Source organism: Equus caballus, chromosome 10, assembly GCF_041296265.1.
Source record: "Equus caballus isolate H_3958 breed thoroughbred chromosome 10, TB-T2T, whole genome shotgun sequence".
NCBI classification, from domain to species: Eukaryota; Metazoa; Chordata; class Mammalia; order Perissodactyla; family Equidae; genus Equus; species Equus caballus.
This window is the reverse complement of record NC_091693.1, coordinates 16,268,183-16,281,644: the sequence shown is the minus strand read 5'-3', so window position 1 is coordinate 16,281,644 and position 13,462 is coordinate 16,268,183. Positions and strand designations below refer to the sequence as shown.

Genomic DNA, 13,462 nt, shown 5'->3' with positions numbered 1-13,462 from the left:
AGCCCAGGTTCCTCTCCACGACCTTCAAGGCTCTGCCAGCATCTCTCAGGGACTCTCTACTCACCCTGCATCCTACGACGTTTGCTGAAGGTCCTGTGCTCTCTTGCTTCCCAGCCATTGCACAGGCTGTTCCCTCTGCCTAGAATGCATGCCCCTCCACCAGGAAGCCCTCCTTGCTTGGGGCAGGCGCCCCCTCTGGACTTCCTCAGCCCCTGGGCTCCCCTACACGAGCCTTGCCCACTGTGGACCATCAGTGAGGATATAGGTGCCTCCCCTCCTGGACTGTGAGCCCCACGAGGGCAGGGCTGGGGCTGTCTCGGTCACCTCTGTGTCCCCAGCACAGGGCTGGGCACAGAGAAAGCCCTTAGGGATTGAGACTTCAAGACATGCTTGGTTCACCTCCACAGCGCATTTCCCTGCCCTCTCAACTATAAACACCTTTCAGCAGATCCCTATCCCGGCCTCACTTCTAAGACAGTAATGTGGTTCTGCCCCAGACCCTGAACTTTTCCCACGGACCACTCAATCTTCACTACCCTTCGTTTCTCATTTGAGTTCCTATCAGCCCCATGAACAAGACGAGGGTTGACTCTACCTGCCCCAAATGGGCAACTGAGACAGTTCTAAGTCTCTTCCTTGCATAGAACCCTCCATGGCTCCCCAGTGCCCGAGAATCAAAGCCCAGCTTGTTCAGTTTGGCCCACAATGTCCTGGTGAACAAGCCCTGCCATCCTATACTGGATGGCCCTCTACTGCTTAAGTCGACCAAGCTCCCACTTCCCTTCTGCTCACAACACCTTGCCTGTCCTTTGTGGAGCCCCCTCTAAGTCCAGCTCTAGGTACCGGCTGGGCCACTCCAGAGTCACAGAGACTGGTTCATGGATGATCACATGACTTATGTGGGCCAATGAGAGTCTGTCTCCAGACTTTCGCCGGAAGTTGGCAATGAAGAACTTTCTGCTGCAGAAACCAAGCTGGAGGAATGAAAGCTTGGAACTGCTGGGGTCATCTTTGCGACCCGGGAGTGCCCACTGGATGAAACTGCCGGAATGGAACTCACACTGAGAAAAGCAGAGGTGAGATGGCCTGCTGCCTGGATCCAGCCATACCTGAAGCCAGATGCCCTTGGACTATTAAATAACATAAGCAAACAGATACATTTTTGCTTAAGGGCAGATGGATTATTAGTCCTAATACAGCATTTCTCTTGCTAAATCTCCACCCACCCCAGCATAGCAGCCACACGGAAACCACCCACAGTTCTCTGAAGATATACCACACACTCCCACTTCCAGGCTTTTGCCCAGGGCATATCCAATACCTGGTCAACTCCTACACATCCTTCAAAGCCCAACTCCAGCACCAGTTCCCCCAGAGCACCTTCCCCAACCTCCTCTCACTTTCTTTTCTGGGCTCCCCAAAGCAACAGTTTCTTTAGCGTTTGCGTCAGAACCCACGTCCCCCAACACAGGGGCTCCTTGCGTCTGCGTGTCCAGCACTGGGCCTGGCATGGAGTAGGCACCGGTCAATGACTGTTTATTGAATAAATGTACTACCGGAGTAAGAAGTGGTTGAGAGTCCAGTATGACGTGGGTGGGGTCCGATACGGGAACTGGGGCCCCGTGGATGAGGCCGATTCTGCCCCGCCCTCCTCCACCGTCACCCTTGACCCTCGCACCCCCGCGGCTCCCATTCTGCAGATGAGAACACCGAGGCTCAGAAAGGAGGACCCACTCGCCCAAGGTCCCACACCTCCTCCTCGTCACACTTGCAGGGGAGGGCAGGGAAGGAAAACCCCGGGGGCAGCGTGGGGGAGGGGGGACTCTCCTAAGTTTATTGGGCGACAGGCTGCAGGTGAGGGGCTGACGGGGGCGGGGTGTAATAACTTAAAAACCGGAGGTGACAGCGGCAGCTCCTTGAGAGATCTCTGCAGAGGGGAGGGGGTGGGGGTATTTACACGGATTTGTACAAAGTGCCCCGCGCCAGCCTGGGGCAGGAAGGGGGGTTCGAGCACGAGGGGAGGGGGAGGGGAAGGAATCTGCCTCTCGGACCCCCACTCCCAGCCCTCCTCCCACCCATTCTCCAGTCTTTAGGCTCAGTTAACTCCTCCGGCCCCTGCCCAAGCCCTAATTCTTGAGCCATCGGGAGGAATGGAAGAGCTTCCTCAGTTTCCCTTTCTGCCCCGGCCCTGCCCCCAGAGTCTCCTCAGGTGCCCCATGGCAGGGCGAGGGGGGACAGGACCTCCTGGAGGCTCCAGGAAGGTGCCAGCTCCCCCTGCCAAGCACCCTCGCTCTTCTCTCATGCCCAGCGACCCCGCAGAACAGCCGAGGGGACAATCTTGGCCCCTAAACCGACTTCAGGGAACCTCAGGTGATGACAAAATGAGAATCCCCTCCCTGACCCCAAGGGGAGGGGACGAGGAAGAGGAAGGGGAGGGGACCCGGGGCCGTGGCGGCTCAGAGCTCGAGGTCGTTGGAGATGCGAGTGACCAGGGTGCGGAAGGCCAGGGCGGTGCCCGCCACGCGGCGGAACAGGACCCCCCGCAGGCCCGGCCGGGGCAGCTGGCAGACCTCCACTTCGAAGTGGGACAGGGGCTCGGGCCCGCCCGCACCCCCGTGCAGGCAGGCCAGCAGGAACGGCTGGGGCTGGCGGCAGCGGCAGCGGGCGGCCGCCGTGGCCTGGCGCAGGGCTGCCATCAGGGCCTCGGGCGGGCGCGAGCTGGTCAGCTTCACACTCCAGGGGAATCGGAGCAGCCGGGGGGCGGTTTCCGCTTGATCCCAAGGTAGATGGCAACTGCGGGGGGAGAGAGGACGCTCAAAGGAGAGAAGAGGACGGTAACCCGTCTCCCCCTTTCTCATCCCAGTGACAGTTTCAGCTGGACACGCAGCTGCCCAGCCAGAGACTACATTTCCCAGCCTCCCCTGCGGCCAGGCGCGGCCATGTCTCCCAATTCCAGGATGCGAGCGGAAGGGATGCGCGCAATTCCGCGCACACCGCCTCTTTCAAAAGACACCAAGTGCCCTGGACTCTGTAGCCCCACTCGGCTGCAGCATGAGCCACCCTCTGCTGCGAAGATGACCACAGGGCTCAAAGGGATGGGGATGCAAGACCCCTGGCTCCCTGAGTGACCTCATGGAACAGATTGGCCCTGCCAGCCTGGCCAGGCCACAGAGGGTGCGAAGGAGAGAAATTTACTGCCGCCTGTATTTGGCGGGGGTGGGGGGTGGGGGGTGGGGGGTGGGGGGTGGGGGGTGGGGGGTGGGGGGTGGGGGGTGGGGGGTGGGGGGGGGTCTCTGCTCCAGCAGCTGAGCTTGCTTCCTAGGTAATACGTCCTTCTGGTAACAATCACCGTTTTTGGAGGCCCAGCCCTCCCCACTCTAGGGCACAGGCTCTCACCTAGAAGCCGTACTGCCCCCCAACGGGTATCTGGACATTTCTGGGGCTTTGTGAGTGCCACAATGTCTTGGGATGGGCGCACCGGTGGCATTTATTAGGTTGAAGGGGAGGGATGGGAGATGATGCGCGTTTGGCAGTGCGGGAGGGGGCCCTGCACAACAAGGAAACGTCCCGCCTAAACTACCCACAATGCCCCTCTTCAGCAGCATCCCACATGGAGACTTCCTGGTTCAGGAGGGGACTCCACTTCTCAGCTCCAAGGGGCAGCACGTGACTCAGTTCTGGCCAATGAGGACATTCCACATCCACTGTGATTGGTTCAAGGCTGAGCAGATGACCAGGTCTGACCAATCAGAGAACTCCCTGCCCCTGACTACAGGCATTGGTTTAGGGGTGGACATGTGACCCCATTCCAGCCAATGAGAGTGAGTCCTGGGACTTTGTCGAACCTACCAGGGAAGCTGTTTATTCCCACTGGGGTCTCTCCATTGCTACTGTGTCAAAGAAGGCAGGGCTTGGCCAAGGACGGGCTGCCTGCATTTGTCAATAAAGTTTTATTGGCACACAGCCACATCTATTTTTTTTCCTATTGAATACGGCTGCCTTTGTGCTGCAATGGCAGAGCTGAAGAGATGAGACAGCGGCTGTCTGGCCCTCAAAGTCTAAACTATTTCCCACCTAGGGCTGTACAGATAATGTCTGCCACCTGATGGCCCAGAGGTGCCTGCGACGGCCCTGCCTCACTGGATGAGAGCGGAGGGGAGGCGTGGTGTCAGCAGGGGGAGGGGTCGGTTGTAGATGGAAGAGGCTGAAGTTAAAGACGGTCAGGGGATGGAGCTCAGGGATGCAGGTGGGAGTGAGGGGAAATCCTTGGGGATGGGAGCTGTGCTAAGAAGAGCAGAGGAGGGACGGTCACAGGGCATTTCAGGAAGCTGGCCTCGGAGGATGAGGCTCAGGTCCCATCTAAGGGTCTAGGGGAATGGGGGCAGGTGCTGAGACACCTGGCCAGAGGAGGGGTGGGGGCTGGTGTGGTCGCCAGGGGCAGGCACACGACTCACCTTGTGACCTCAGGTCCCCCGATTCTCTCAGGTTCGTCTGCGACCCTAAGGGAGGGGAGGGGGACAGAGTGTCTCATCTGGACATAGGGAGCCCCTCCCCCAACCCACTGCCTCCAGGACTCGGGGCAGCCCCCCCGGCTGAGCCCCAGTCCCTTCCCCCTGGCTGGAGCTGGACCCGGGAGGGCCGGGAATCGGGATCTGAGCTCCCTCTCCCTGCCCAGAAGGGGCGCCCAGTGTGAAATGGTTAGTGCAGGTCAAAGGAAAGAGACGGAAGAATCTGGAAGACGAGAGAGAAAGGGTGGCGGGTGGAGACACACACCTACATACAGAAGGGGCCACACACACACACACACACACACCCCTCTCCTTCAGGCTTTGCTCATATGACACCTTAGGGAGGCCCACCCCATTTAAAACTGCACCCTCCCTCTCCACGCCCCGCGCCCCCTTCCCTGCTCTATTTCTCCCCTTAGGACTTGTCACCACACGAGAGTCTATACATTTTATTTATTTATTGTCTAGTGTCCGGGTCTAGTAGAACGTTGGCTCTGCCTGGGGAAGGATTTTACACATTTTGTTCACGCTCTACTCCAGGGCCGAGGCTGGCCCCAGGCACACAGTAGGCGCTCAGTGAGTAACAGCAAACATTTATAAAGCATTTTCCAAGGCAATGTTCTAAGCTCAGTCCATATCTCACCTCGTTTAGTCGGCGCCACAAACCCTATGAGGAAGGTGCTGCTATTACGATCCCCCTTTTACAGAAAAGGAAAGCAAGGCCCAGAGAGGTTGAGTGACTTGCTCAAGGGCACTCAGCAAAGCTGGGGGATGAACCCGGAGTCTGGCTCCAGAGGCCGGACGATTGTTTATCAAATGAGTGAGTCAACGAACCACCAGAGCCCACCTACAGACCCCATCCCCGCTCCCGGAGCCCCCTTCCCCCGATGCCTGCACACACAGATCAGACATGCAGACAGGGAGGCAGAGCCAGGAGAGCAGAGGGGGGTCGGGACTTACTGATCTTGGATCCCTGGGGCAGAGAGGCGCCCGAAACACAGCGGTTAGAGTTCTGGCGTTTAGAGGGATCGAGGGTAACCCTGCAGCGTGAGGAGGAGGAGGAGGAAAAGGAGGAGGCGGAGGAAGAGGAGGAGGAGATGTCGGGGCACAGGAGGACGGAGCAGAGTAGAGACAGGTTAGACCCCATCAGCCCCATCCCGCTCCCGCCCCCACGGCCGGGGAGGCTCACCTTCGCGTCAGTTTCGAGGTCAGCTTGGTGAAGAGGTTGGTGGTGGGGCGGGGCCGCCCAGTGGGCAGGGGCGTGGCCTCGTGGGCCAGCGTGGGAGAGGCGGGGGGACCGTTCTGCACGCCCCCACCTCCCCCGCCCCCTGCCCGCCTGTCCCGGACCTGGCCACCGTGGAAGGTGCTGCGGATGGTGGAGCCGCGAGCCAGGCGGCTCCGCTCCCCTGATGGGGGAGCCAGGCTGTGACTGGAGGGGGAGGCGGGGGGCACCCGTGGGGTACCCGAGCTGTGGGCAGAGAGAGACGAGTCAGGGTGGGGCCTCGAAGAAGGTCAAGAAACCCCAACCAAGCTAGAGCTCAGAGACAGGGCTGCCTTGTACAGTTGTCCAGGCTGTGTACTGTACAACCCTAGTATTATTTTACCAACTCTTCTCCCCTCTTAAGTCATCCCTTCTTCAAACTGTCCTTTCTTCAATCTCTACCCCCTCCAAACTGTCCCCTACCCGCTCTCCTCTCTCCAAACTCAGCAATAAATAGATTCAGATATATTTTTGCAAGAATCTCTTGCTATTTGCCATCCAAACCTCAGGAGCCAAATCAACTTTGCGAACACTCTGCTGTCTCAACTTTCATTATGCAAACTCGGGAAAAGGAACAGATGTGAAGGTCAAGAGTACCTATATTCATTATGACAATTTTTCAACAGGTGAAAATAAAGAGTTAGAGACCTTCTTCCTAAATTTCCATTGTCCCAGGACCCCCCCTCCAGCCCTTCTGGCCCTCCCAGTCCTGCCAGCAGGGACTAGACCTCCAATTTCTATTATTCCAGGGACCCCAGGACCAGCCTGGATCTCAGAGGGGGAACCCTGACTGTGGCAGATGCCCCCATGTCTCCCTCACAATCCATCCTCCTCCTTTTATTCTTCGTAACCAAACCTCTAAGAGGAGGGCACATGGCCGCCAGCCAGAGACTACACTTCCCAGCCTCCCTTGCAGCTAGGGGTGGTCATGTGACTAGGCTCTAGCCAATAGGATACAAGCAGAAGTACTTTGCACTATTTCTGGGTCAGGCCTCTAAAGAGAAGACAGTTTGTGCTCCACTGTCTTTCCGCCCTGCTTGCTGGTTGGGAAATGGTGGCAACTGGTGCAGGGGCCTTGGACCAGAGCAGGAGCCTCATGCTGAGGTTGGCAGAATCAACCTGGGTCCTTGGAGGACCCTGGCCTCCTACGTCTGGATGGTTAGGTCACAGTGGACTAAAGCTCCATTTTATTTAAGCCACTGTGCCTTGGGGACTCTCCGTTACAGCAGCCGAGCCTATAATCTAACTGGACACTGTCTCCTGACCAGAACTGAAGGCCATGCCTTATCAGCGGTTACAAATACAGATCCCAGAGTCAGTCTCAAATCTTTGCTCCTCATCAGCTGTGTGGCCTTGGACAAGTTACTTAACCCCTCTGTGCCTCATTTCCTCAGCTGTAAGATGGAGAAACCTCACAGAGCTGTCAGGGGCATTCAACCAGCTAATATACAGAGGACTGGCACATGGTTACTGCTTGGTGAATGTTAGCTATTATTATTTTTATTTAATAACCACAAAAAAAGCTCTTAGTCATGGAATGCCTACTATGTCCCAGACCGTGTGCCAGGTACAGGACGCACCTGATCTCTACTGGATCCCTCTAATGGGGCCCGGAGGCAGAGAACATCACCCCTGGCTTATAGGGGAGGAAAGAGAGGCTCAGAGACTTGTCGAAGGTCATCTTGCTAACAGAGTGCAGAGGCCAGATTTGGAACTCAGAGCGAGGAGCCACAGAATTCCTGCTATCCATCACTCATTTCCCTGCCCCGCCCAGGAGGAACACCTGCATCCCTTTATGACGTGCTTCCCAGAGTGCACCTTGGCATCCCATCCTACAGCCCCGGGGCGGGGCGGGCGGTTGTGTCATTATCCCTAAGCCCGCCCCCGTCCTGGACTTGAACTGTGATCTGAACTAACTCTTTCTCTTTTTAGGCTCCAGCCGGTCGGCACTGGTTTCCCTCACTTCCCAGCTGAAAGGGATGGAAGGAACTCAGGCAAAGAAGTCTGAAAACCAGCCAACCAGAGGATGCTGGAGCTGTGACATTCTGGGGCTTCTCTCGAGTTCTAAAAACGGATCATTCAAAAAACAACAATCCACTCAGGTTCCCAAGCCTGGTGGGCGGAGGACAGGGCAGGCTGGTTTCCTGGTGTTGGTGACGACTCCATGAAGGGGGGTGTCTGCGAGGGGGCGGACGTGGGTGGATTCTGCCAGGGGCAGGGCACACGCAGACACTCGGCAGTCCCCGCCGGGGCCCCCTCCCCCACGTCTGTCAGCTCAGCCCCAGGGGGCCCTGCTCCCTCCCCCCGCCCCGTCGCGCCCGTCTCCATACCTGTTCTCTTTGCCATTTGGCAACAAGGACGGGCGCTCGGCCCCGGGCCGTTCTGTGCAAACGTAGGTGTTTCTGCGGGTCATCATGCTGGGGGGCAGGTTGTTCTGTGGGAGACACGGCCAGGAGGGGGGTGAGGCGGGGCAGGCACAGCCCTTAACGCACCCCTTTTCCGTTCTTTGGCCTCCATCCTTATGAAGGAGGTAGAGGCCTGTGTGTGGACCGAGGGGGAGCCGGCGATGGTTCATGCCGGGCCATCTGGAGGTTACTGGGCCATGCCAGCAACGCAGGCTGAGCCACGGGAGCCGAAAGGAGGCGGTCGGGCAGGATTCCCAGGCGGCAGCCTTGTCCCCCACCCCTCTCCCAGCTCCCCCACCTGGGAACAGTCCAGCCACGTCAAGCTTTCTTGAACATCCTTCATGCCACATTTTGCCTCTGTGCTCAGCCCCGGGCTGTCTCATCTGCTAGTTACGCCTCCTGACTCACGCCTGTGTGTGTGCAGGTGTCTGTTCCTAACACACCCCACCCTCGGCCCCAGGCTGACTCAGGGGCCTCCTGGGGGCCCCCTGCGACAGCCTTTCTCCCTCTGTATTGTCAGTCTGTTCGCATATATGTCCCACCCGGACTGGGCACCGTCTCTGAGGACAGAGGACACCACGCCAGGATTATGTCGCCTCATACATATGCTGGTTAGCGATCCCTCTTTTTCTGTCCTCTACAAGTGTGTCTAAGATCAGTATTATTCCTTCTTTCCGTGTTTCCAAGAATTCCACCAGTTAGCGCTATCTGGGTCTGAAATTTTCCTTATGGGAAAGTTTGAAATCATGGATGCAACTTAACAAGAACCTAAGACTGTCCAGGTTTTCTATTTCTTCTCACGTCAGTTTCGGTAAATTGTGTTTTTAAACATATCCGTCCATTTCATCGAAGTCGTCAAATTTACTGGTATGAGGTTGTTCCTAATAGCTTCTCACTTGTTTTTTAAAGATTTTTTTTTCTCCTTTTTCTCCCCAAAGCACCCTGGTACATAGTTGTATATTCTTCGTTGTGGGTCCTTCTAGTTGTGGCATGTGGGACGCTGCCTCAGTGTGGTTTGATGAGCAGTGCCATGTCCGCACTCAGGATGCGAACCAACGAAACACTGGGCCGCCTGCAGCGGAGCGCGCGAACTTAACCGCTCGGCCACGGGGCCAGCCCTCTCACTCGTTTTTTATGTTGGAACATAGTTCTCGTTTTCATTTCTGATATGAGTAATTCGCGTTTGCTGTCTTTTTTTCTTAACCAGTTTTGCTAGGGGGTCCGCTGATCTTACTCATCTTCTCAGGAGCCAGCTTTCGGCTTCGTTCATTTTCTCTAGTGTACATCTGTTTTCTCCTTTATTGACTTGTTATTTCCTTCCTTGGACTTCTTTTGGAGCTAATTTGCGGTTCCTTTTCTAGCTTCTGAAGGTGTGGGTTTCTTGTAGCCATAACAATAGCTCTCATTCGTTGAGCACTTACTGAGCCCGACACTGGGTGAAGTACTTTCCGTACAAGATGTTACAAGAGGTTCACAACAATCCAAGTTCTCTGATGAGCCCATTTCACAGGGAGGAATGCTGAAGCTCAGAGAGGTGCAGTCACTTGCTCAAGGTCACACAGCTCATCAGTTTAATTCAAACTCTGGTCCGTGTGGCTGCAGAGTCCTGACCGCTTTCCGTATTGTGCCTGCACCCTCGTCTCCCGATGTTAAGGCTCCTTTGGTTCCTTCAAACCTCCCATTCTAGGGAGCTCCAGAAGCAGGAAAGCCAAATATTACATCCCTCAGACTCCTCTGAAGCTTGAGGTCTGCATATGAATGGGTCCTGCCAATCTTGGCACTCACGAAGATCTGGAAGGTGGAAATGGGGTGGCAGCCACCTTCCCATCCCCTCTGACTTGCGCTCATACAGGCAAGGTCACGAGCTGAGGGTCTTTGCTTCAGCGGGGCCCCAGGGCCCCTTCTCCAGACCTCTGGGCATCAAGGGGCCCTTCTGGCGGAGGATGGAGTCTGAGTCTTGACTGCAGCCGGGACCGTGCGTTCTTGAACTCCACAGCGCTAGAGGCAGCCTCCGACGTGGCAGCTCCCCGGGTGGGTCGGTTCTGCTGTGCTGATGTGTCATTCCTGTGGGTCTCGTCCACTGTCGGCTCCTCCAGCGCGTCCCACAATTTTGTCAGCACCTGACTCCCCGTATTAACTCCTTCCTCCCTAAAGCCAGTACAGTCCTCCTTTCTGACATGGAATGCTAACTTGTGCCCCAGCATCAAGCAGAAAGTCAGGACCCAGACAGCCTCCATAAGTGTTTGTTGAATGAGTGAGTGAACCGCTAGACCAAGGGGTCCTGTGTGCTGGTGTGGGGAACAGGACGCGAAACAGCAGGGCATGAAAAAGGAACCGGGAGGCCCCCTGGCCTGGCCCCCGAGCTCCGGCCACTCACAGGGGTGCTCGTGCTGTCCTTCCGCCGCTCTGGGATCTCTGCCTTGTTGGGGTTGTGAGCACTGCTGACCATCGGGCTGGAGGGGGGCAGCCCGCGGCTCCCGCTGCCCGCCGCACTGCAGCTCGCCTTCCGGCCCGGCAGACGCTCCTCTTTCAGCTCCGTCTCCCCCGTGCTGGTTGGGCTGCGCTTGGGGTGCAGGGGGGCGGGGGATGGGCCACCTGGGGGAGGGAGGGGACAATGAGGGCTGATATCAACTGGAACAGCCAGAAGCTCCTCTGGGTGATCCTTGGGACCTCGGAACTCCTCGCCCAGGCTATGAGCTCTGCATAGGCCATTCTGACAATATCCGTCCCAATGACACACGCACAGCTACTGACCCAGAAACTCCACATAAATGACAAGATGCACAGACAGGTTACTCATTGCATCATCCTTTTCTTTCAGGCCAAAAGACTGGGCACAGCCTAAATGCCCCTTAACGGGGGAATGGCCGAACAAGTCAAGATATTTCCACCCGATGGAATACTACGCAGCCATAAAGAAGAACAAGGTGGGTTCTTACATACCAAAACGGAATGATCTTCAGGCTAAACTATAAATCAGAAAAGGCAAGGCATGAGGCCTACAGTGTGTTGTCACTTGTACAAAAAGGGGGAAAGTTTGTATCTATATCTATCTGTATCTACTTGTTTATATATGAATGCCTCTGACAGACTATCATTTGTATTAAAAGTGGAGAATATTATCTTCATATTAATATATGAACAAGGCATTTATCTATCTTTATATGTCTCTTTTCTTTCTCTCTTTCTCCTTCTTTTCACATCTATCTCTTTATATGTTTAGGTACAAATAAAATCTCTCCAAAAGAATTCATATGAAGCTGGTAACAGTGGCTGCCCCCAAGACAAGCTGGGGGTTGGGAGAAATGTGTAGGACAGACGTTTTTTTACTGTCTACCTTCTTCCTCCCATCGAATTTTAAGGATATGACTGTATTAGTTTCAAAACCAAATCTGGTCCTTTAGAATGTTTTGGGAATTTATGGTCTTAGAACAGGGGGTAAATGTGTAGAACTTCAGACAGTCAGAACTTCCATGTGTCAAATTCTCAGGAAACTTCATGTTCGAAAGTTCCAGAACCACAGTAAGCTGAGAGCTCTACAATGACTGACAGGGGGCCATCAACAGTCCCTCACCCCAGAATGCCTGCAACCCAGACGGTCTCTGTGTGGAGGTTTAAAAGGTTACCACGTTCTAACCATGGGATGTTGGAGTCACAAGCTTCTTAGGGACTTTCTGGGCCAATATATATATATTTTTTTTTGGTAAGGAAGATTGGCCCTGAGCGAATCTTCCTCTAATTTGTATGTGGGATGCCACCACATCATGGCTTGATGAGTGGTGTGAGATCTGTGCCCAGGATCCAAACCTTCGAACCCTGGGCTGCCAAAGTGGAGCGCACAAACTTAACCACTACCCCACTGGGCCAGCACCCTAGTCTTGCTCTTTCATAGGTGGGGCAAGAGTAATGGCTTGACCATCCAGAAGCCCACACTTCCTGCTTAGGGCGGATGCTGAGCATCCTTGCCACCCTCTCCCCCTGCTGGCACCCACCCCCGAGGACAGAACTTTGCCCCTGCAGAGAAGTGGGGCTGCATCAACAAAGGAGAGTCGGAAACACCCGGGCAGTTCCTCCAACTGTTTACAGAGTTATCACGTGACCCAGCACTTCCACTCCCAGGTAAATGCCGGAGAGAAACGAACACATCCACCCACACAAAAACCCGCACATGAATGTTCACAGCAGCCGTGGTGGAAACAACCCAAATGTCCACCAGCTGATGACGGAGACACAAAACGCGGTACCTGCATGCAGAGGAATATTACGCGGCCTTTAAAAGGGATGAAGCCCTGATCCAGGCTACCACGTGGACAGACTCTGAAAACATTATCCTAAGCAAAGGAAGCCAGACCCCAAAGGCCAGAGACCGTATGACTCTGTTTACACGAAATGTCCAGAACAGGGAAAGAGAGAGAGACAGAAAATAGATTAGGAGTTGTCAGGGGCTGGGGTTGGGGTGGATGGGGGATTGGAGGCTGATGGCTAAGGGTTCTGGAGTGTCTGTCTGGGCCAACGAGAATGTTCTAAAGTTGACTGTGGTGATGGAGCACCACCCCATAAATGTACTAACACCACTGAGCTGTGCACTTTAAACGGGTGAATTGCATGCTATGTGAATTAGGTCTCAATAGAGCTGCTAAAAAAAATAATGGGGAAGATGAACATTTGATGAGGGTGTAGGGAAGAGAACTCTTGGAAGTTTCTGTGCCTGATTTGTGGGATTGGTGGTGGCATCTACTTATTTTCTGCAGAGGAGACACCTGTCAGTTGTAGAATGTGGGGTATAATCAGGTGTCTGCACAGCCCTTTTCTACTAGTAAGGGCCTCCCTTCATCTCAGTGTGGAGGAGAGGCCAGAGGGCAGGCTCTCAGCAGCCACTTTGTACAATGTGTCCTCCTGCGTCCTAGTCAATATGGATTAATCTCAACTGGACCCTGATATCAGAGCTCCATCCCTGACAAGTGGATCAAAGAGATTCCAGCTCCCATTTGGGCTGGTCTCTAAAACCAACATGTAAGGAGCTGGCAAAAGGATTCGGTGAGATAAGTAAAAAAGAAAGGAAAATCGAGACAGGCAGAGTGGAAGCAAGACACAGAGTGTTTGCTCTGCATCTGGCTGCTTTTCCAGTTTCTAATCCCTTCCTGAGCTGGCCGCCTCCAAGTTCCACACAATGTCCCTGCGCCTTTATAAGAAATTCGTCCCTTCCCTGTAGTCGGCTTGAGCAGGTTTCTGTCGCTTGCAGCCAGAGAACCCTGACGTGACACAGGTCTGAGGCCTCGGGGCCAGAG

At 55.1% G+C, this 13,462-nt stretch overlaps 1 protein-coding gene and 1 long non-coding RNA gene across 3 annotated transcripts in view; one reads left to right on the top strand and one right to left on the bottom strand.

Annotated features, from left to right (window-relative positions):
- Positions 1 to 1,510: 1,510 nt before the first annotated feature.
- MARK4 (microtubule affinity regulating kinase 4) overlaps positions 1,511 to 13,462 on the bottom strand; it is a 30,425-nt gene continuing 18,473 nt past the window's right edge. The window contains exons 13-18 of one of the 2 annotated variants that reach the window (XM_023649900.2): positions 10,552 to 10,769; positions 8,100 to 8,203; positions 5,698 to 5,976; positions 5,469 to 5,548; positions 4,455 to 4,499; positions 1,511 to 2,793 (exon numbers count right to left, since the gene is read on the bottom strand). In XM_023649900.2, coding sequence (XP_023505668.2) covers positions 2,729 to 2,793; positions 4,455 to 4,499; positions 5,469 to 5,548; positions 5,698 to 5,976; positions 8,100 to 8,203; positions 10,552 to 10,769 — 791 coding nt within the window. In that variant the 3' untranslated portion in view covers positions 1,511 to 2,728. The remainder of the gene's footprint in view (positions 2,794 to 4,454; positions 4,500 to 5,468; positions 5,549 to 5,697; positions 5,977 to 8,099; positions 8,204 to 10,551; positions 10,770 to 13,462) is intronic. The other variant, XM_023649899.2, reaches the window with a different exon arrangement.
- On the top strand, positions 7,599 to 12,747 carry LOC111775215 (uncharacterized). The gene is made up of 3 exons (XR_011422441.1): positions 7,599 to 8,785; positions 10,996 to 11,101; positions 11,665 to 12,747. It is a non-coding gene; the product is annotated as an uncharacterized lncRNA (long non-coding RNA).